At 39.5% G+C, this 24,193-nt stretch overlaps 2 protein-coding genes and 1 pseudogene across 9 annotated transcripts in view; 1 reads left to right on the top strand and 2 right to left on the bottom strand.

The window, feature by feature from the left end:
• SNRK (SNF related kinase) overlaps positions 1-5,616 on the top strand; it is a 42,561-nt gene extending 36,945 nt beyond the window's left edge. The window contains exon 7 of the mRNA XM_020799468.3: positions 994-5,616. Coding sequence (XP_020655127.1) covers positions 994-2,212 — 1,219 coding nt within the window. The 3' untranslated portion in view covers positions 2,213-5,616. The remainder of the gene's footprint in view (positions 1-993) is intronic.
• A 4,667-nt stretch (positions 5,617-10,283) lies between these two features.
• The window catches only part of ANO10 (anoctamin 10), a 168,160-nt gene continuing 154,250 nt past the window's right edge, over positions 10,284-24,193 (bottom strand). For 7 of the 8 annotated variants that reach the window (XM_078377331.1, XM_020799473.3, XM_078377333.1 and 4 more), the window contains one exon: positions 10,284-11,169. Coding sequence is in view for 4 of the 8 variants with exons in the window: in XM_020799473.3 (XP_020655132.3) it covers positions 11,125-11,169 (45 nt within the window). In the remaining 4 variants the exon portion in view is untranslated. The remainder of the gene's footprint in view (positions 11,170-24,193) is intronic. The other variant, XM_078377332.1, reaches the window with a different exon arrangement.
• LOC140701517 (U1 spliceosomal RNA) lies at positions 13,652-13,804 on the bottom strand (annotated as a pseudogene).

Raw genomic sequence — 24,193 nt, 5'->3', positions numbered from 1 at the left:
AACATCAAGATATTTCTTTGAACCATAGCCATTGAGGTTTGTGGTGATGGTTTCAGAAGTTGCTCAGTATAATTTATGTTGGGGGTACTATAGCATTTGTTAGCCTGAACATGCTTTCTTGAACGTATCTGTGAAGATTCTCAGTCATTCAGGTGAGATTATCTGGATGCTGAGTCAAATGTTTTGCTACTCATCCAAGTAGCTTCTTCACTCTGAATAAGCTACTTGATGAGTAGTGAAATGTTTCAACCTCATAAGAAAGTTCAGTTGCCATGACTCAACATCCAGATACTTTCTGAATGATTACTCCTTTTAACCTACTAAAACATTTGTCTCTGACTTTGCCTGATTTTAGCTAAAGACCAGAACTCATTTTTGAATTAACTACAGTGTGAATAAGCTTAGGTAGTGGAGGGGGTGTGTGGTCTAGGTTTTTCCCCCTATGTCTTTAAGAATGACTTCTTAAAATACTTTTTGAAAGATTGTGGAAGAGGATTCATGATAATTTTTAAAAAATATTAAGGAATTATAACGAGTCCTTTTCCTTAAAAAGTTGTTTTCTATGAGAGCTACAGATTCAGAGACATCATCTGTGGAGCTTGAATATGGACATGTTCAATGGAATCAATGCTTTTTCCCTTCTTTACACACTAGACTCCCAAACTAAGTCACAAATTGGTTTTGAAAGTCTCCTTATTTTCAGAAGAAGCTTGAGATTAGTTTGAAGGTTGAGAAATCAGAGCCCAATGGTGTATTAGTTATGTTGCCTGGAGGAAGAAATTTTTCTCTTCTTCATGGAGCCAAGGAAATACAATTTAGAAATTTAGTTCTTTGTTTCCTTAGCCAGTTTTAGAAGTAGATTTCACATTTTGCTATAAATATTTTTGTAATAATGCTTCTTGTGATGCAAGGTTGACTTTAAAGAGTTTTCTTTGCTCTTTTTGGTTCACTAAAACTTCATTTTCTTTTTTCCCAATATTTCACTTACTGTAGGCAATCATGGCCAACCAAAATTGATGTTCCTCAAGATTTAGAAGATGATCTTACAGCTTCTCCTCTGTCCCATGGAGCTGTTCCTCAGTCTCCTGCTCGCACTGCTGAGACTGTTCTGAATGGTCACAGGAGTAAGGCACTTAATGATTCAGGAAAGAAAGAGGATATTCCTGAATTAGCTGGATCGACACTTTCTGTTGTTCCTTCAGTGAGCTTAAAGCCTACAACTAGTGGTCGGAAGTGCTTGTTTAGGGTAGAAGAAGATGAGGAGGAAGAAGAAGAAGATAAAAAAACTGTTTCCCTTTCAACTCAAGTTGTTCTGCGACGGAAGCCTTCAGTTACAAATCGTCTTACTTCCCGAAAGAGTGCTCCAGTCCTCAATCAGATCTTTGAAGAAGGAGAATCAGATGATGAGTTTGATATGGATGAGAACTTACCCCCTAAACTTAGCAGGCTAAAAATGAATATTGCTTCACCTAGCACTGTGCATAAACGTTACCACAGAAGGAAAAGCCAGGGTCGTGGGTCTAGCTGCAGCAGTTCAGAAACAAGTGATGATGATTCAGAAAGTAGGCGACGTCTAGATAAAGACAGTGGCTTTACTTATTCCTGGCACAGGCGGGACAGTAGTGAAGGACCACCTGGGAACCAAGGAGATGGCAGTGGACAAGGAAAACCAAGCAATGGAAATGGAGGGTTGGACAAAACAAGCCCTGGTGATAACAGTAAAGGAGGTGGAAGTCCTTCTGGTAGCTCTAGTGGAAGCACGAATAATAATTCTGGTTCTACTCGTAGGTGTGCTGGATCTGGTAATTCAATGCAGTTGTCTTCAAGAAGTGCAGGTGACCTGGTTGAAAGTCTCAAATTGATGAGCCTTTGTCTAGGTTCTCAGCTTCACAGTAGCACTAAATACATTATTGATCCCCAAAACACCATCTCCTTTTCCAGTGTTAAGGTGCAAGAGAAATCAACATGGAAAATGTGTATAAGTTCTACTGGAGGTGTAAATCCAGTTTCATCTTTGGGCAGCATAAAATTCTTCTCTGACCAAATGTCAAACACCACAAATGAATTGGAACGAATCAAGAGCAAAAACTTGAAAAATAACGTGCTACAACTACCTCTGTGTGAAAAAACAATATCTGTGAATATTCAGCGAAACCCGAAGGAGGGACTTCTGTGTACTTCGGGTCAAACTACTTGTTGTCATGTTGTTTGACAATACCCAGATTTAACTCATTCTACTTGATATCACCAATCTTCCTGTTCAGAGCTGTGAATACTTTGTTTCACTGAACCCCTTCAATGTTGTTGTCTTAATATTTTAAAATGGGCTTTGAGCAGTAATTTATTATGTTTTAATTTAGTTTTGCTTGATATGACAATGCATGATTTTGTGCATGCTGCTAGCAAATACTCTTTTTGTTCCCAACAAACCAGGATGTGTGTAATTTTTTTACATTTATGATTTTACTATAGAAAATCTGGATTACAGTAAGATTTGTGTCTAAATCCAGTGTAAATGAAGCACTTAATAGTTTTACATTCTGCACTTAAATGAGAGAGGGGGGAGAGCTTTTGTTTCTTTGTGAAATGTACAGTTTTGTTCTGATCTTACCCAACTTTACCTGACTGTGTGAGATGTGGCATAATTCTGTGTGTTTGCAACAGAACCAAAGCAATAATGTTTTGATGCTGAAAACTCTTCTGGGAGGTTTCAGATTTCCAAGGCTTGTACAAAGCAAAAATGCACTGAAAATTAAGAAATCTTGAACTATTGATTTTTAATCCCACATCTTTGTCTTAAACTAATATGCATAAGGTGGTGGCTGATCTGAAGATCTTGCTTTGATACAGGCAAGATTAAACATTTCTAAGGCAGCTTTTTTCCCCATATAAATATTGTTACATGCAGACAATCTTTTTAAAACTATAAAAGGCAAATTAATTTGCTTGGAGTCTTTTTTCCAATCTAAGGGAAAATACATTCTTTATTGATGTATATTGTGGCATTTGTTAGGTAAACTGCAAGATATTTTAGTGGACCAATTCGTGTGACTATTAAGATCTTTTCCAGCAAGTCACTTCAAGTTCGTAAACCAATCATAACTACATCATAAAAGGATTTATGAAGTTTGCATTTTCTCAATCTGTGCTCCATCCTGCCCTTGTAGCATTCACAGCCTAGTTTCAATATTATTAGAAATTTCAAGTACTGATTATTTTAAAGATGAAAACGTTTATCTCTTGTTTCCCACTACTTCCAGCTAAACAAATGAATGGGGGGCTCAAGATAGCTATTATTCTGGTGTAGTGTGATATTGAAAGGGCTTTAAAAACACACCTGCATTTAGTCATTTGTGAGACATGTTAAGTGAAGTTGTGGAGAGCAGAAACCATTGGTGGAACTGGGTCTGTTCAGATTAGTGAAGAGCTGGGACTGGAGTGCATTTCTATTATGTGATGTAAGTACACTCCGTAGATCTCAGGATACAGCACAGAATAAATTAACAACAAAAAAATCAATAAATTCTTCTGATACCAAATTTAGTTTGGAGTACAATTTTTTTAATCCCCTTCAATAACTCTCTCTAAATCATGTCAGATAAGACAAGTTGGCATGGATTGATTTCCTTTTACTGCTATTAGCTGTTATGTGTTTTTAACCCTTGCTATGGAAATGACAGCAAATGAAAGTGTTGGAAGTTCTTTTGTACAAAGAAATACTTTTGACCAGATGAACTAAATTTTGTGAACTTTTATCTAGAGTAACATAAATTGCAGATTCCCAACTTGGGAATGGCAAAAACATTATGTGTTCATGCTCTGTGCACTGGGTCTTGAGAGCAGTGCTGGTAAGAGTTGATGGTATTATGTATCAACACAGACAGGCACAGATTGTCTGAGACAGTTTACATAGCTCAGTATCTTAATCCTAGCAAAATGGTCAAGTACAGTGCATTTCATTAACATTGTAGACTGTAGAGCACCAAAGACTGTTATCTTTGTGGTTTGTTCTTCACACTGGCTTTTTTAAAAAGTATTGTAAAGGTTGTTTAATAAGTAATCTAAAACATTTACTGGGAAGCAAGTTCCATCAAATTCAGGATGGCTTACTTCCAGGTAAATGTGATTAGAATTAGATCACAGTGTATTTTAATATCTAGCCTATTAAGATTTTCTTCCTTTCCATTTCCCAAGTGTAATAAGGTATCAGTGTAATATTCTGGTTTTATAATTTAAGCTATTGTTGCAATCTGGTTTGAAAACAACCTGTCATGCTATACCTATATACAAGCTATGAGAACAGATGTGTGAGTGAAGCCATAGAACGTATTTGCTTGAAATTTTCTTGAGCAGGGATTTTACAAAGGCCAGAAACATGGACAGTTCACAGGTGTCAGTGAACAGAGCATCTATAGTAAGATAAAGTTTATAAAGGGCATTGGCAATAAACTGTGTTGCAGCTTTTTATTTTCAAGTATTGTAAATATTCTTTCCGCACATTATGTACAGCCTTGGAACACCTTTTAACTAACCCTGGGTGTTTTTTCATTTCATCTGTTTTTGTATACAAACATGTATATGTATATATGTATGTATATATATATATGGTGCTCACTTTAGAACAGCAGTGTTGACCATTTATGCTGCATAGCTGTAAAATAGCCTTATTTAGTTATGTATGTTTGGGTGAACTTTGGGGTGTACAGATGTTAGCTTGAGTGTTGTGGTTTTATCCATTTGTTCACAGGTGAATGATTGTGCATGTGTTGTATGTTACGTTGTCATGTTAAAAGGAGGGAGAGAATAACCACTACTTTGAAATATATTGGACCAAACTATAATAGAATAAGTAACAGTTTCTTGTACCCCTAAATTTGTCTTTACAAGTTGCTTATAGTTACCGTAGCATATAAATTTAATATTGTGGAAAGCAACTAGTCTTGTATTTTTCTGTATGTGTATATAATGTACCTCTAGCAACTTATCTGTATTTAAGACATGACAATCTTGACACAGAATCTTACAAGTAGCAACGAAACTAAGCGGAACAGAATAGAGAAAAGCTACGTGTGTTAGGGAGGGTACAGAAATATCAGTTGACCTTTGTCAGTTTGCTTCCAGAGATGTTTGGCTTTCTTCACTGTATAAACATTCATGGTGTGTGACAAGGGAGGGGGGAGAAATCCAATTAATAAAAATGACCTCTTGATTGGTGCATAATTGACTTTCATGTCAACTTTTTATACTCTTTAATTTAGCTACTTTTTCAGCACTGAGAATGTGAGAAGCTGATCTGCTGTGGCTCTCTACTGTAACAAGTAAAGTAGGATTAATATTACCTGTAACTGATATTTATTCAGCAAGTCCCTGAACATCTGGAAGGCAAACTGTGGCAACTTCCAGGGCACTCTTAGGATGCATTAGGTATTCTCCCCCTTCTATGTGACACTAGTGCCAAGAGGACTTCCATCCTCAACTCCTTCCTGGGTCAGTGCAGAGTTAGAGATATTTAAGAATGTCTTTTTTCTTGACTGTTGGTCACTGCGTGAATATGTGTCTGATTTTTTTTTTTAAAAATTGCAATAGGAAAATTAAAATTTGATCTTATGAACTGTATTTCCCCCACTTGTTCTGGATGTGCCAAAGAAAAACTGGTTCACTCGGATTACTCTTCTCTCTGTGTTACCTGCTTGGCAAATCACACCAGTTATGAGACTTTGCAGAGTCTATAAATAATAAACGTGAAGATATAAGAAGTAAATTACTGAACAAATAAAGCTGCTAAAGCAGTAGGGAAGCGGTAGTTTGTTCTATGTTCATGAATGGGACCATATCCATCAGATTCACCATTTAGGGGGAAAAGGAGTGATTAAGGTTAAACAGTAGCAGTTGTAGCCCCCCAAAAAATCTTGACCTGAAGACAGTTTATAAGAAGACAGCTTCCAAGTACAATAATGATGTGCTATCAAGTCAATTCTGATTTATGGTGACCCTTTCCAAGGTTTTCTAGATACTACTGAGAAATGGTTTACTATTCTCTTTAGGGAAAGCGTGCCCAAGGCTACACAGGCTGGCTTTGCTCCTGGGCAAGACAGGGGGATTGAACCTCTGGCTCCAGAGTCAGGTGCCCAACTCATTGAACTATCCAGCCAGCTATTAAGTACTATATAATGTACTTAACTAACCCTGGTTTTTTTTCACTATATAGTATACTTAATCAGACCATGTCAGAGATTAAATGCATATTTATTGTCACAAGATCAGCGTGTAAGCAACTCATTTGATATTCCAAAGCAGCAGTAAAATAAATTATGTATACTCACAAGCATCATGTGATGTGCCCATAAGAATACAATATATTTGAACATATAAGGCCTGATAAAATGGATTAAGCAGAAAGACCACTATCATAGCTTTCTTGAAACAACCTGACAGTCCATAATTTGTGAACACAACATTCTTCATTAGGAAAACTGTGTTTTTGTTTACATCTTTCCAAAATGCAAGTCAGCATAACTGTAATACAGACATTGCATTTTTTTTCTGTTTATAAACCACATTGTCCCATCCATCCAAAGAAGCTAGCTGTACATATGGGTGGAAATTAGATGAAGGCAGATTTTTCATTATCTGTGACCCTCCTTCAAACAAAGCCTTTCTTAGTATTGTCATCAAGCTTGTGTCTTTTGTTGAATTTAAAATGCCAATATGCTCAAGTAATGATAGCAGCCAAATTAGATTCCCCATTTTGTAAGCTAATAATTTATTATAAATTCAACTTCATATGGATATGCTAATATGCTGTTCTGCGATCATAGCTACCTACATGTCTGCCATTGCAAATCCCTCCTCTTGAAGCTATTTCAAATACTGTATATGAAAAGAAATCTAAGCAGCAGCACATTTTTCATCCATTCTGTACTTTAACAGGTTCAGTTCTGTAATGCTACAGATTCTGTGTTGGTGAGGAGAACCTCACTTTATACTGGTCTAGATAATCTGGGGTGGTGTTTGACAATCCTATTTTCTGTAAGTTTATATAGGTTTAAAATCATGATAGTCCCCTACTTAGCAAGTGTGTGTGTGCGTGTGTGCGTGCGTGTGTGCGTGCGTGCGCGCGCGCGCACACACACACCCCCTACTCACATCTTTATGTACCAAAGCAATTCCAAGTTTGTGGAATCCAAGAGGTTTCAGCTCAGCATAAAACAGTTAACTAGTTTCTAGACTTGATTCAGTTGTTAATGTGTCTGTCTCAGCTAAAATAATTAAAACATATAAAATGCATTGTATACTATTCCAGTGAACTTATGCAAAAACATATGAAATACAACTTTTCCCCTTAAATGCATGGTCATATTTGTAAAAGGCTCAGTGCACACAAAAACCCCTAAGTAATTTCCACATGATATTAGGAAAGGGCTGAGAAGGGAGGATAGATGAGCAGCTCTTCAAGAAAGACTTCAGAGAAAATCCTCAAAATAAAGAGTTTGTTCCTACTGAAGAACAATGCCTTAGTTGGCATTGTGTGAGAAACAGCTTTTCTTTGATGGGCACTATAATTAGAATGTAATTCAATGTCAACATTATGAGCTTGGCTGTATCTATTATCCTGGTTGTATAAACGTTATACAGTATATTGAAAAAGATGACAAGCAGTAATACAAGTGGGAATTTCTGGGAAAGGATCTTTCTGAGGATATACTAGCCATGCCAATGCAACTCTACCAAAACATGCAAATAGTAGCTGTTGGGCATTTGCTTCTAACACAAATAGATTCAGAAGGGTATTTTTCATGAGGGCTGAAGCAGGGAAGAGAAGAATTAAATTCTCTGCCACAATCCAGATGTGTCTTATATATGTTTGAAAGCAAATATGGCCCTAATTGGATCTAACATTACACTTGGTTTTGCTCTTAGAAGAGAAAAGGAGTTTATGTAACTGCCTGTGTTCAATGTTACTAAGTAAAATGCCGTGAGGTACTATTTTTTCCCCTTTGTGGTTAGCCATTCAGTGTGAAACTTAAGAATAAAAGCAAGAATTCTTGGTTAGGTTTTTTTAATCATGCAGCTCAGTTTTTCAACAGATTTATTTGCCCTGGCTTCCTTTAGTGCAAAAATAATTTAAACAATTATATTACTTGAAGAGTGCAACAATATTTGTGATCTCCTCCAAAGTCAAGAAATGGCAACTTCAGGAAGTACAGAATTGAATATGTGTGTTTATAAACTACTTGAAACAGACTATATTAAATGTAGAATGAGATGATTGATTGCATCAGTCATGCTCTACGTCTTTTAAAATTATTTTCTAAGGACCAATATGAAGGCATACTTTTGCTTGTGTAGGATTTATATAGACTGATATCCTGTTGCTTTATTATGTGGACTGAAGGCATAACATTCACTAGCTTCTAGTTGGCAAACAATGAATTGCCACTGAGATTCTTGAAAGCAAACATGCCTGTTTGCTTGGTGCACACCCAAGAATCCCAGCAAGGACTTGTCAATTGCCAGCTAGAAGCAAATGAATGTTATCCTTTTCCCCCATCTTGTCTGCATAAAAAAGCAGCAGGATTTCAATGTGTGTATTTGTTCTGATTTCTGTGTAAGCTTTAAAGTAGGCATATTAGTTTCTTTATGTCCCTTAAGTAATAATTGTTGCTAAATTTCTCTTAAATTCAGCTCCTTTTATCCATGCAGTGCTGAATGTATCATTCACCATGAACACTGGCAAAAAAAAGCAGGGATTCTTTTCAGCAGGGCGCCTAACTAGGAATGTATACGACTAAATGTAAGCATTTAAAAGTGTTCTACTTCCCAAATAGTGCTGTGTACATAAACAAAAGCCAATCACATCCTGTTCTGCAGACACGTTTACCCAGGAGCTATGTGCCCTGACAACATAGACTGGTTGCTGGGGACACGAAGCCACAATAATTCTGCTTCCTTCCTAAGTGGGAGGAAAGGCCATTTCCTGCTTGCTACTTTTGACATAACCAAAGAACAATATCCACCCTGCATTCAGCAGCCACTGATCATTTGGGGTTAGCAATCTCTCCAGTGTGCTTTGTCAGGTTATTTGCTATTAAGTTGATTCCAACTTACAGTGACCCTAGTAGGGTTTCCAAGATATTTACGGAGTGGCTAACCAGTGCCACATATGCTCCTGCCCCAATAACGTCCCATGACCAAGTGTGGACTTGAACCCGTCTCCTGAGTCCTAGTCTGACAATCATGTCACTTATTACAAGCAAGGCAATTTCAGAGATCAATTGAAGTGCCAGAACAGTAATCATCATGACATAAATACGTCTCAACAAGTGGATGACAAGGAGACATGCATAGCAATGGAGGCTTAAGCTTGTGTATATATCTAGCAGCATACATTTTGCAAAAGAGGTACAGTGAATTCTTCAATATGGAGTCCATGTTGATCTATAATAGGCTTGTAAAGGTAAAGATAAAGGTTCCCCTTGACAATTTTTGTCCAGTCGTGTTCGACTCTAGGGGGCGGTGCTCATCCCCGTTTCCAAGCCATAGAGCCAGCGTTTGTCCGAAGACAATCTTCCGTGGTCACATGGCCAGTGCGACTTAGACACGGAACATTGTTACCTTCCCACCGAGGTGGTCCCTATTTATCTACTTGCATTTGCATGCTTTCGAACCACTAGGTTGGCAGGAGCTGGGACAAGCAACGGGAGCTCACTCCATTGCGTGGATTCGATCTTATGACTGCTTGGCCCACAGCGCCACCACATCCCTTATGATAGGCTTATAATATGTAATAAATACATGTTTCCAAAAGACATGTATATCTCATAGCCAGAAGCAAGTCATTTGTACTGAAAGCTTTAGTTAAAGCACATATGCATTTGGGAGATGGTTAAGACAACAAAGCTAAGACAAGTTACTCTTTTTAAGACTTCCCAGGCAGCAGGGCCACTGGCAGTTCTGCTGGAGGAGTCTATGAATTATGGACCAAAAAGTAATTTCTTCAAGATCTGTACAGGATAAAAACTGTATTTTCAGTTTTGATCAGTATCTTAGTTAACACAAAATACAGCCTTTCCTCTGCTATGCACCAAAACCAGCACAACTATTATAACAGAGAAGAAAATCTTATTCCAGAGCTGACTTCAAAACATTTCACTGAGAAAGAGGTTCTGCCTGAAGCATAAGCCACATCATAAGAAGCAAAACCAATCAGTGCCCTCTTGCCACATAGTTTAAAAGACCTTGGCTTAAACATCACACCTCCAGCAAAGAAAAACACAGCATCATATGGTACAAACAATACTGTATTTTGGAACCCATGGGGCTGGGAGCGAGGAGAGAGATTCACAATGATCCAATGTTTTAATGACATGCCTTCCTAGACAGATTAAAGTTTTATGTAATGCAGCCTACATTTAATGACAAACCAAAGTAGAAGTCAATGCACAGCAGAAAGGAGATACATGTGGGTTTAATTGTTATCTTCACTGAGATAGAATCAAGATGAATGAGCTGTGTTCCATGTCAAATGAAACTTTTCTGGCTCCATGGAATGAACCATTTTAGTAGGCACAGAGATTTTAAAGCTAAGCACTAACAGTTTCATACAGTATACATTTCTTTAAAAAACACTTTGCATGAGACTGGTCCTATGGGAAAAATTTATACACATTTTACAGTAAATAAGATTTAGATTCATTTCTTCTTAAATGCAGGGAACTATCTAATAAGCTGACTTTAAAAAAATTAGGTTGATTAAATATTCTAGTATGAAGATAAAATTCTTTGCCATGAGGGATACAGGGCTGTGAATTAAGGACTGCTGCCTCCAGAGTGCTTTTAAAAGCTACAGTTTAGGATTACTGGGTGACTATGAATATTTGCATCTGTAAGGGACATTCTGATCAAGTTGGTAGCTGCAGAGCATAACTAGATCTGGCACAGACTTCAATCAGGCTCTATATTTCGTACAGCATGTTGATAACTTTTTTTCTTTCAATCAGGCTTTCAGTGGTGGATAAGAATATGGTAATATTTTCCATGGAGTACTATGATCAAATAAAAATATCAGACATTTTTGTTGTTAATACTTGTATATACTCTTCCAAAACTGTTCAGATTATCATCCTAGGCTGTTTGTTCTTTCAAGGATTCTGCTGCCAACTTCATTTCCTGAACACAAAAAAATAAGGCATAAAAAATCAAGTTACACACTGCAGGTAAAAAGCAGAAAAACATAGACTACTTTTAATTTAACAAATATCATGCCCCCCCCCGCCCGGTATTTAAATTATTATTTGAGCTGATAAAAGAATTAGCACAGGTTTTGTGAATTTTACATAATAGGTTACAGTGTAATCCTTTACATGGCTACTTGCAAGTACAAAAGACGCACACACATGCATTACCAATATGCAAGACAAAAAAGAGGTCAACATTTGTATAAAAATTACATATGCTAATTAAAAATAAATGTGCATGCGACAATTTGAATGTACACATGCACATTTAAAATAAATTTAAATACTTTACACCTATGTGGTTCTTTATCTTTAAACTGGCCTTTCAACCAGAACAGTGTTTCCCAATCTTGGGTAACTCAGGTGTTCTTGGACAGCAATTCCTATAAGATTTCACCATCCTCTGTGCTAGGTGAGGTTTCTGGGAGTTGCAGTCCAAGAACACCTAGGTTACTCAAGGCTGAGAACCACTGAATTAGAAGATAAAGAGAATTGTCCTTTAATAACCCTACAGACGCAAGTCCTTTGTCAAGCAGTTCACACAGCTACTATATATTAGTGCAATGAAATGTACTTGCAGTAGACATGTTAGATTGTCATTACAACTGGTTATAAAATCAAACTATTTGCCTCCAGTTTAACCTATATGCATAACTTGTAAAAATCAACATGAACACAGGTTCTTACCATACAGTAACTTTGGAATAAATCTATCCTGTTTTCCAGGAAGAACTGGGATTATTTTTAAAAAATCTATGGTGAACTGTAGTGGTGTAACCAAGCCATTTATGCATTGATAAATCAAAATCTGCACTAAACTATAGTTTGATCACAAAACTTTGACAAAAACGATATGCATAATTACATGTATATATGATGAATATATATTCCTTTCAGTAGCAAAAGCAGCATACCTCTCTGTACAACAGCTACGGAGAAGTAGAAGCAAGAAGTAGAAGCCCTTCATGTCCTGGTTAAACTGTTGAGTACTATGGGAACAGAATGTCAGACTAGATAGGCTTCTACTCTGACCCAACAGTTTGTTGTAGATCTCATTCTCATGACCAGAAAGAAATGCTCTCTGCTCTATCATCTTCTTTTAAAGGACAAAGAAAGCCCTTACAGATGTGGGGAGTCCTGCTGCTCAGTCTAAACTGCAAGCAAATTAAAAACAAGCCAGCTATGGAGCTACACTTCATTTCACCTATTAGGGTCTAATCACACCTGCCAAAAGAACTCCAGTTATACTGATTCTTTCCATACCTCTGTTGCACTAGTACATTTATTTTTACGGTCACATGGTGTATATACCAGTGGGAGCAGTCACATTGTTTTTAAGTGTATTGATTCATTTCTTTAACTGCCTCAGGCAGTTAAATTTAGTTCCTGTACGATTTTGTCAGTTGTCTTAGCAACAGAAGGAAAATACCAAAATTTTCTAGAGTTCAATGATGGTGTTCTCCTTTAGGTAGTTCTCTACCTCACTTGGTTTAAAGCCAGGGTGAGAACAACCACTACAGGTATATTAACTAATTGTAAAATTGTCAGAAGAAGGCAGAATACAGTAGCAATGCTGAATTCATCATGACTCACAAACTTAGACTAACCCACTTATCCTGGAGTAATCTTCTCCAGTTCTCAGCCTCACTGTACTGTGAGTTAAGAGAAACAGACAAATAAAAGTGATCTTATCAGCAATGTTGCCTATGTTCATAAAACATGGAAACCAGGCCTGTCATATTTGGTGACAGAAATTTTGTACTGCAACTACAGTACAATATAAAACTGAAGACTCTTCATGGCCCATGTCTTTTTTTTTGCCCAAATCCCACTTTCAGCTTCTACCATCTTCTGCTACTGCTGGAAAATATTCCTGCCTGCAACCCTGCAAAGCTCTGATCCATTAGTGTAGAAAATAATGAGTTAAGCAGGCACCGGTGTGATTCAAAATAAAGCAATTTCCTGTGACTGCTTCCTGGTATTTAAAAACTATCCAGTTTGGCTGGATCAGAACAATGAAAATGGTTTCCTCTTAAGGTAAATGTGACAGTTCTCTGTTGTCTCAGTAACAGTCAACATAAAAATATAATTCCAGTGTAACCTACCGTATTTTTCGCTCCATAAGATGCACTTTTTCTCTCCAAAAAGGTGGGAGGGAAAGTACATGCGTCTTATGGAGTGAATGCAGTAACCCAGGGTACAGCCACCACCACCCAAAAGCCTCCCACTGCCATGCTGGGAGGTCTCTGAACTGGCAGCAGAGACTGCTTTCTGTTTGGACCTCACCATTCTGCACTGCTAGCTTTCTAGGATCTGCCTCCTGCAGCCCACCTGGAAAACCAGCAAGGCAAACAGGCCTATGGCAGCAAACAATGAAAATAGCAAAGGACCAAAGAGTGGTTCTAGAAAGACCAAGGGAAACCACAAACACAATCTCCCACTTAGGCAGTTGATTTTCCCACATTTGGGGAAATCACAGGGGTCAGCTCATCCAAAGTGCAATAGATGAGCCTTACCCTGGGAAAACCACTTTTACAACAATGGTATCTCCCCTGCCAGGTCTGAGTTTGAATGGCCCCTAAGCCTCCTGGCCCTTTGTGTGCACTATCCCCCAAAGGCATGGTGACCGCCGGCTGTACCTCCTGATCAGAACAGTGCTGCACAGCCCCAGTCCTGAAAGAGGCCAGGAGAGCTACTCAGTGTTTTGGGGTGCCCCACAGGACCCCCATCAGGGGCTAGATGTTCCTCCCACAATCCTCCAGTGCACAGATATTAGCATATCTGCCTGCTTGCATCACCCAGTAGGCTTCTCTATTGGAGAAGCAAAGCAGGAAGGAGGAGTCTCTTTCCCTTCACCTTCTGCAGAGAAGTTAGACCATGTGACTACCCAGACATTTTGAGAAGCAGAGAGAGAGAGGGAGAGGGAGAGAGGACAGAAACAAAAGCTTCTAAAATTGGCAGTAACTTAAACAGGCCTGAGAATGGTGAGGGGAAGATAAAGTTACTACTGAGAGCCTGCTAGACTAGCTCTCTGTAGTTCAGAGCTTTGCAGGAAGCTGCATCACTTCATCATAAATTAGGCCTAAATAGAAGTAATTTTGCAGATATTTAAAACATTAAGGGACGGGGGGGAGGCTAATGTGTATTGTTAGTCAAATTTCATTCTGAAGCACAGAATGATTAAAAAGGCACTGAGCACATGCAGAATAAAGTTCAAAAGGGAAACCAAAAAGGGACCTAACACTCCTTTCCTTAATATATTACCACTAGGGCTACAGGTTTTATTTGGTGTATTAGCTTGCCACATTAGCTGAGTCCAGTTTTTATGGAGCAAGGCAATTTGAATTGCAGAGGGCAGATCTGAATCACAGATCTGAATATGTTCAAGTAAGGCTTTGAAATCTTGAAAATTGGTTTAAGAACCCAACATTTCATAAATAGCATTTCACATGTACACACATACAACTGGAAATAGAAATTTTAGTAGTGTTTTTGTGTTAACAAAAGCTGCATGGTGTCGCTCCCCCTGTTTTTATTGGTTTTTCTTAATCATTGTTGTTCTACAATATTGCTGGTAGATTTTATCTTTTCATTGTGATTCCCAGCTACTGTATTTTATCCTATTGTAGTCTCTAAAATTGGACAACCATCTGTCAGATCTGCTCTGATTTGGATTCCTGCATTGAACCAGGGGTTGGAATTGATGGCCTTATAGGCCCCTTCCAACTCCATTATTCTATGATTCTGTGCTGCTTTGAGATTATATTTGTAAAAGGAAGCAGTATATGTGGTGATGAATAAGGGGCAATTTTTCTTGCAGAGTATGGGAACTCATTCTACCAGTGCAAAACAGAAAAGGCTAGCATATAGCATTCCTTTTAAACTAGAGGTAGTAAAATATGCTAAGGAGTATGGAAACAGTGAACAGTGCAGAGACATTTTGGGCCTCCTCATCTGAAAAAATGATTAGAGAGTGGAGGAAACAGGAGGATCAGCTGCAAAAAGCTGATAAAAGTAAGCACACTTTCTGTGGACATGCTGCATGCTGCAAAGTAAAGAACTGAATGATGGAGAGAGAAAAAACTTTTGCTGTAAGGAAGGAAGGGAGGAAGGAAGGGAGTGGAAGTGAGGCATGCTTTGCTGTTTGCTTACACCTGTGCTGGTGGTGATTTCTTCATCATAGCTCTTATTGACTACCCAGCAACAATCTGTTTATTCATCTCTTTCAGTGCAATAACAATTCATTATAAGTGTTAAAACTTGAGATGGTACTGTAATTCCCACTCATTGTGTGTCATCCTGCTGTAGAAGTCTGCTTCATGATTCTCCACTTCTGGTACATGTATGACTTGTGAAATGACATGCTTGAGAATACACCAGTCCCAAAACTGTACTGTTAGTAGCAAGAAAGACATGGATTTTGTTCCTCCGTGGTGGTTGATATAAAGCATTGTAGTGTTGTTGTCTGTGGCTATTGGAATAACTTTGCCAACTACAAATTGTTCAAAAGCTCTCACTGTGTTGTACACTGCAAGAAGTTTGAGGTAATTGATGTGACAACATCTATCTATTGCTACTGCCTTATGAATTTGCCAGAATATTTTTTTCCGGTTTTCCTCTCCTAAAAATGAGGTGCGTCTTATTTGGAGGTGCGTCTTATGGAGCGAAAAATACGGTACTTATTCTTATGTCTAATGGCAGAAATCCAGTAGTAAGTCACAACTAAAGTAGCCCCATTGAATAAATGGAACTTACAGAAGAGTTGACCCACTCAATCCCCAATTTAATGGGCTACTCTAGTTACAACTTACTACTGGATTTCAGCCAATGTATGGTTTGCTTTTCATTGCTATAAACCATGTTACGTGCACTGGTGGCAGAGAAATTCAGTTAAATAAAACACAAATAAAGACTCCAAAATGGCCTCCTTCTCTAGTGCTCAATGTTACATCTATAGTAGTAGTAGAGCAGTTCAGTAGTTTGGAATTAGCACTCAGTGCCTGCTCTGTTCTATTATTTCTAACAGTGATCAAGATTTTTGATAGCTTTCTAACTGTCAGTGCAGAACTGCATGTGGACAATGATGAATGAGTTTGGAAATCCAGTGCATGCTGCCAAAGCCTAATTTTGGCAGAAACAGAGAGGAAACATTTAGCTGAGACAGCAGATAACTCACATCACAATTCAAGAACTAACATGTCTTTCTAGCAGTTGCATCCTGAAAGACAGGGTGGTTGGCCGGGATCCTAAATAGGAACACAGTGCACATATTGTGGCAGATCCCATTTGCAAATCAATTGAAGTGTTGGCCTGGGCATACAGCATTGTATGCTGACTCTTCTACCGTAGTTGGAAATAGATGCATTTGGCTGATTTGTAGTAGAGTTTAAAAGTCTACCTGAATTCCCCCAGATATTTTAAATAAAGCATAAACATGACAAATGCAATAACTTTTTGGTGCCCACCATCTCAAGGAAACTGACCCCAAGCAAGATGTGGCATGCTGAAAAACTCTTACCATTCCAAGTACGGGGGAGCACAGAACCAGTATTTGGAAAATGGCTATTTGGAATAGGACTACTACTCTTAGGAAGCCAGTGTGCTATAGTCTGGAGGCTTCAATTTTTCCAGGCTCAGCACACATATCAAGCAACATGTGAACAGCATGCAATTTATATTCTCCACCCCAGTACAATCTGCTTTTGACAGGCAGCTAGGTTTTCACAGCTTGACTGCAACATGCAAACCAGCAACTGGAGACATGAAGAAACATCTTCTTTACCCTCCTCAGATTTGGGAGGGGCTCTTTTAGACATATAGCTAGGGTAGCCATATGTTCTCTTTTGGAGGGGGCAATCCTCCATTTGACAAGCTATCAGAAGACAAGTTTCTGTTTAGAGGTTGTGGCGTTCATCCTCGTGCCCTTGCCTGACCGTCCAGACACAGAGCACACGAAAGCAAACTACTACTCCTTTACCCCGCTGCCCCCAGTTGATCACTGAATCAACATTAATTATGGAAGGATGAAGATGCAGGTCCAAACTTCACTGTCTTTTAAATAAAACGTTTTTATTGATTACAGATATCTAAATATTAAACATAGGTAACTTCTCTTATCATCGATCTCAACCTTCTATTTGTCATTACAGTTCTTTTTCAATTTACACTCTAATCACCTCAGATCTCCCAAAAACCACACTCTATCTCCTTCTCCACTCTCTCACTCTGACTGTCTCTAACTTCACCTCTTTATTACATATCTCTCTGCTCCGCCTCTCAGCAACATTAGCCTGCGGTATGAATATTCATAACTACTTCACATATTAAGGGTGAACGCTACAGACGTGCCTTCCATTTGAGGGATTGTCCAAGTCTGATTTAGAAGGAAAGAAGATCGAAGATATTACACTTTTCCATTCCTAGTTAGGAGCAACTAGACAGCAGGCATGTCAGCAGGCACACAAGACATCAAGTACTATTCCTTCATACACATACAATTTAATTCTGCTTTTAATTATAAATTAGCCCATATCATTTTGTGAACATGAGTGTCCTTTTTGGTGCTGAGTAAGTGGTCACCCCATGCAAAGTATATGATCTTTCTTGCCTGCCCCTCAAAAGCAGGAGGGCAAGCAATCTTTCCATTGCTATTTGACACTCTGTATTGGTGTTCCTTGCAATTTTCAACAGCAGCAGTTTAATCAAGGCTACACAGTTTAATTACCGCTATCCCCCTGCACAAACATGGACTAATGATCTAGTATTAGTGAAAAGTGAGTTGGAGAGTTAATTCACCGGGCAAGGAAAGGTTCCTCTCCTACACATATATAGAGAGGTGCTGGCATTTACTGAGCAACACATCACACAACAGCACATCATTAAACAGCTGACAGAAGCACAGGCTTCAGTCCATGAATGAACATAATTAAATCTTGTTTAATATTTTGTTTTAGACCAGTAAATACAACTGAAGAAAATGAATTCTTGAAAACTAGCTGTGACAGAATGCCCACATCACTCCTGTCAATCATAGCTGAAGCTCAAGTGCAGGAGCCTATGAGAGGACAGGAGGGGCGAAGTCAGTTAGGCAGTTGGAGGCAGTTAGAGAGAAAGAGAGAGAGAGAGAGAGTTAAGAAGAAAGAAGGGAAAGAGATGAGAGTGTGGAGGAGAGAAATTGAATAGTCAAGATAGACAGAGAACTTGAGAGAACGGATATTATTAATAAGTTGGTTAAAGTGAATAAATCCATAAAACCAAGAAGTGAACGTGGAACCAAAGATAAGTAGTTTTAATGAGTGATTCTATACAATGATTAAAAATAAGATCTGTGATTCAAATTCAATCTAAATAAACAAGTTAGGTTGGCAGCAAGTGTTGTGAAGTATTGTGAGAGAGTGGATAAGGGATATCCAGTGGTGGCAGCGAATGAAAGAGAAAACGTCACCAGAGTGAACGGAAAAAAACGGAACACTGGTGGAACGTCACAGTGGTGATCAGAGGTGGGATGCAATAGAGTCCAGTAAGCCAAAGTAAAAGGGAATTTTTCTGAGTCTAAGGTACCTAGTAGTCAGAGAGAGAGGGGGGGTCTGTCATGAAGGAGTGGGTGACTCACTAGAGCTTTTGGTGAAAAGCTTAGTAGCGGGGCTCCTGAGCGCAGCTCTTGGGAGAAACTAAAATAGGGGAAGACTGAGGAAAAGATTCTGGTGTTTGAGGTTACCTCAAGATTAGATTTGAAAGACCAGTGGGCTACCTTTGGATCCTAGGCTCTAAGAAGGGAGCGCTGAGGGGACAAAAGTGGAAGCCAGGGTCAGAAACATATCTAAGGTGACTGAAACAAGCAGAGACTTGAAAAACAGAAAGATAAAAATAATCTGAATCAGTTTTGTGTCTGGAGGCAAAAAGTGCCTCTGACCAAAGAACAGCGTGGCTGGGTGCCAAAAGAAACAGAATAGCAATCCTTGGCTGCCAAAGGACAGGTACAGAGTAACTCAGGGGAGGGAAATAGAGTCCCTCTTGAAATATGTGTAGAACAGGAGGAGACCCATGAAGATGCCTCAGGGAGAGAAAATGTTTTAATCTCCCATGAGTTTGAGAAATGGAAATTGGAAAAGGAATTTAAACTAAAGTAATTAGAAATAAGAGACAGGGCAGAGGAAAAAGCTTCACAGCTCAGAGCTGAGGCTGAAGCCAGACATCTGGAAATGAGAGAAAGAGAAATGGAGTATCAAATAGAAATGAGAAAATTAGAAGTGACGGCTCAAAATAATAACAGTAATACAGTGGTGCCTCGCAAGATGATGTTAATTCATTCTGCGAAAATCGCTGTTAAGCGAAAACATTGTCTCGTGAAACACGTTTTCCCATTGAAATGCATTGAAAACCTGATAATCCGTTCCAATGTGAACGGATTGTCATCGCAAAGCGAAAATTGCCATAGGAAACATCAAGTGAAATGCGGTTCCCAAGCGAAGACAGCCATCTAACGAAACAGAGACCATTAAAAGACTCGTATAGCAAAGCAAGACCAAGCTGTCAAAAACATCGTAAAGCGAAAATCAGGGACCTAAAATTTAACAATCTTGCAAGGCAAGGTCCCTAACATCGTAAAGCGAAAATCACCCATAGGAAACATTGTTAAACGAAGTGCAAGATCTCTCAGAAAACCTCATCATAAAGCGAATTCATTGTCATGTGAAGCAATCGTCTTGCGAGGCACCACTGCAATCCTAATGCTGAGGGAAATTTCTCAAAAATAGACTTCAAGAAATTTCCCCAATTTAGAAAAGGTGACTGCCCTGAGTCGTTTCTCATTTCATTTGAGCTTGCGTGCTGGGACTTTAATGTAAAAGAAGAGGAGCAATGATTGTGCTAAGATCTCAAATAAGTGGGCATTTAGCTGACATATATTCCCAAATGCCCTTAGATCAAGCCAGAGAATATGAGGCTTACAAAAAGATGGTTTTCTCAAGATTTGGGATCAATGCGGAACACTTGAGGTGAAAATTCCGTGCCTTAATCAAAAAGCCTGAGGAATTGTACTTGCAATTAGGGGCAAATTTAGTTTGCTGCTTGGAGAAATGGATAGAGAGGGAGAATGTCATGTCACTAGAACAAATGAAAAATACAATAGGGCTAGAGCAATTTTATTCTATTCTACCTGGGGATTTGAAATATTTAGTAAAAGACAAAAAGCCTAAAGATATACAAGAGGCAAGTGAAACTGTTGACTATATAAATGATATAAGGAACCCCAGATTATCTGAGCTAAAAACTGGCGGGAAAGTGTGGGATGACAGAAGGCAAGGACCCAGAGATTACCTCTGACATAATCAAGCAACTGGAAGCCATCTTAAAGGCAAGCTCTCAGAGCTGAGACACCACACACAAAATAGCTTGGAAGGAAAGGGTGACCAGCCCCCATATTTTGACCCCAGAGTCAATGTCAATAAAACCTGTTATGGGTGCAAGGAGAAAGGACATTTTGTTGCTCAGTGCCAGACCACCAAGAATAGGGATGTTGGTCAACAAAAAGGAGGCGGAAATTCCAGTCTGCCAAAGAAAGTATATTATGCACAACATAAGGAAGCTAAGGGAGCCATTGAATCGGTTGCCATGACAACCCCAGTGACAGAAAAGCCAGAGAGCTAAGAGGAGCCTCCAATAGCTAGGGTAGTCCAATGTTATTTTATAAAATGTGACCAAAATCTTCTACACAGTTCAGGCGATGTTATACATGTTAATAATATTAAATATCTTGCTCTAAAAGATTCATGCTCACAAGTGACAGTGTGCCATCCAGAGATAATCCCTAAGAAACATATGCTGGAAAATGAAACGATTTCTATTAAAGGGATTGGAATTGAAATTGTGAAGCTGCCATTGGCAAAAATTCCCATAAAATATAAAGAGTGGGCAGGAGAGTGGACAGTGAAATTGTGAAGCTGCCATTGGCAAAAATTCCCATAAAATATAAAGAGTGGGCAGGAGAGTGGACAGTAGCCATATCAGAGCAAATTCTTCTTCGTGGTCTGCAAATTCCTGCTCCATGTTTAATAGGCCTGGATTTATCAGAGCATGTACAGAGTGCATTCGAGCCTTCGAGAATACATGTACAGAGTGTTTTAGTAACAACTCGCTCCCAGGGAAGTCCAATTAAAGACACAGAGGAAAACATTGGAAATTTTGAAATAACAGAAGGGAATGAAACAGCTAATATAGTCAATATGGGGAATCCTAGTAATCTGTCTTTCATAAGATAACAAAAAGACAACCCTACCTTTAGTGAACGCTATAGACAAGTTAAGGAAGGGCCCCTGACTCCTGAAAACCCTGAAAGATACAGTGTGAAGGAAGACCTATTGTACAGATAAGTTATTGTGAATCCTAGGAGGGGAGGGGAGAGAATCCTCAGACAACTGATAGTACCTTTCAAATACAGAGAAATAATTTTAGAAAAGGGACATAAAGATACATTTGCTGCTCATTTAGGGATCACACGTACAAAGCAAAGAATTGCTCAAAACTTTTACTGGTCTGGGATGGGGAAGCAGGTTAAGTTAAATGGTCAAAGTTGTGACACATGTCAAAGGCAGGGTATTGGGAATGATAAAAACCAAGCTAAATTGTGCCCTTTACCAATCATCTCAACCCCATTTCAGTGAATAGGCCTAGACATAGTGGGACCCTTACCTAAAGTTACCAGGCGGGGAAATAGATTCATTTTGTCCATAATTGATTATGCCACCAGATACCCGGAAGCTGTTCCTTTGCAAAATATTGAAACAGAGACAGTGGCAGATGCATTATTAAATTATATGTGTCGCATGGGCTTAGCTTCCAAGATGGTTACAAATTTGGGGGCCTCATTTACATCCAAATTAATGAAAAGGTTGTGGCAAGTCTATGGAATCACTCATATCACATCATCCCCAAATTGATTGGTTGAGAAATTTAATGGGACCCTAATGCGTATGATTCGAGCTTATACCGCTGAAAATCCAAATGACTGGGATCATAAACTGCAAGCCTTACTGTATGCTTAGTCACACTAGCTATGTTAGGCTGAAAGGTGCCAGGGCACTTTTTTGTCTCTCCTTTCTCACTAAATGACTGCTAGAAAAGAAAAACGAGTTGTTTTAGATGAACTCAGCTCTAAAACCTGGGCCAATCTATCTTTTCATGTTGAGCCTAAAGAAGGATTATTCAACAATCATCTTTAGAAGCGAGAGTTTTGTTTATTTTACACACTTTGAGGGCTTATTACTTGTCTTCTAGCAGGCATCCCGACCATATGAATACCAAATGGAAAAGGGGGCAAAAAAGATACAGTGGTGGCTCGACTTACGTAAGTCCCTACTTACGGCCATTTTGACTTACGAACAGCTCTGGCTGCAAAATCTTGCTTCGACTTGCCACAGCTTCCACTTACAAACACAAAAAGGCAGGGGGGAAAGGCGGGAAATTCAAATTACTGTAATTCAAGGCACCGGCCAGAGAAGCCAGGAACCGGGCGGCAAGAGAGAACCAGCTGGCATGAAAGCGGTGCCTCCTGCTCCACCACGGCTTCCCTCTGGTCAGCACTGCTTGCCTGGCTGGGCAGAGCAGGAAGCGGGGGGCGGACGGGGGGAGTCAGTCTGGAAGAGGCACCTGGGCCATTGCTTTTGGCCAGGAACCCCTCGCCCGGAAGGGGCCCAAGCAGGAACTGGGAGTCTGCCACCCCAAAGGGCATCTCTGGAGTAGGCACCCACCTGCCCGGATCTGCCCTGACCAGGTCTCCGGTCCCGTTCACTTCAGCCAGCCTTTGAAGCTCCCTTTCTCTCCTGCTGCCTGGTTCCTGGCTTCTATGTTGTGTTTTGGACGGAAGAGTTATGCCATCCAGCAGAGCAAACGCAGAGGATCCGGCAGAAAGAAGCATAGCGAGCAAAGCAAATGTCCTTCAGAGGCACTTTACTTCAGACAAAACAGAAACAGCAACAAACATACACTCCTACACACTAACCCACACCACCGTGCTGGCGTTTTCCCCTTACATATAGGACCGAGGCTAATGAGGACACGCCTATTTACATAATCTCTGATGAACTGCAGCTGTGGTGAGCTGCAGCTAGTCTCTAGGAAAGCTTCCAGAAGCTCAGGGAACAAATGCAGGCTTGGCCAGACCACGACATTCTATGGCCGGTGCCTCTTCAGTTTCTCCCCCGTGCACAGACAGCCCTGGGTGCCAGAGACCTGATGGATCCCTGGGGTGCTTTTTAAGGTAAGGTGGTGCTTTTTGCTTTTTAAAAACTGTTCTGGGTGGGCTTTGCAGGGTGGATTTGGGCTGAGGGGTTATGTTTCTATATGTGGGTTTTTTTTTCCTGCAGCCTCAGTGCGTTCCTATGGGGCTTGCAGTGTTTTATTTAATTTGGGGGGGAATTTTTTTGGCTGGAACGGATTAATTGCATTCCCATGCATTTCTATAGGAATGCATGCTTTGACTTACGACCATTTCGACTTACGACCATCTTCTGGAATGGATTATGGTCGTATGTTGAGGCTTTTTTTCCTGATGAATCTCTTTACTCCTTGTCACTGCTGGGACCTGTGCATCCAGGGTTGAATACAGGAGCACACCCAAGCTGAATACCTGATTTTTCACAGGGAATATAATCCCATCCAGTACAAACTGAATCCCTATCCTCTGATCTGACTTTCGAGTGACCTGAAGCACCTCTGTCTTGTCTTGATTAAGTTTCAGTTTATCTGCCGTCATCTAGTCCATTACTGACAACAGACACGAACAGCTTCTTTGAAATCAGATGGAAAGGAATGGTAGAGTTGGCTGTCCCCTAATGGGCAGCATCTGTTAACATGCTTGCAGGTATTAGCCATCATGCCTGGCAACATGCTTCCTTTAGAATTCACAACCCCAGACCTACCGGAGTATGCCACACTATAAATATGCTGCCACCAACCAT

This window comes from Pogona vitticeps, chromosome 6 (genome assembly GCF_051106095.1).
Source record: "Pogona vitticeps strain Pit_001003342236 chromosome 6, PviZW2.1, whole genome shotgun sequence".
NCBI lineage: Eukaryota > Metazoa > Chordata > Lepidosauria > Squamata > Agamidae > Pogona > Pogona vitticeps.
Note: the sequence above shows the minus strand (reverse complement) of the source record. Positions and strands in the feature narration are given on the sequence as shown.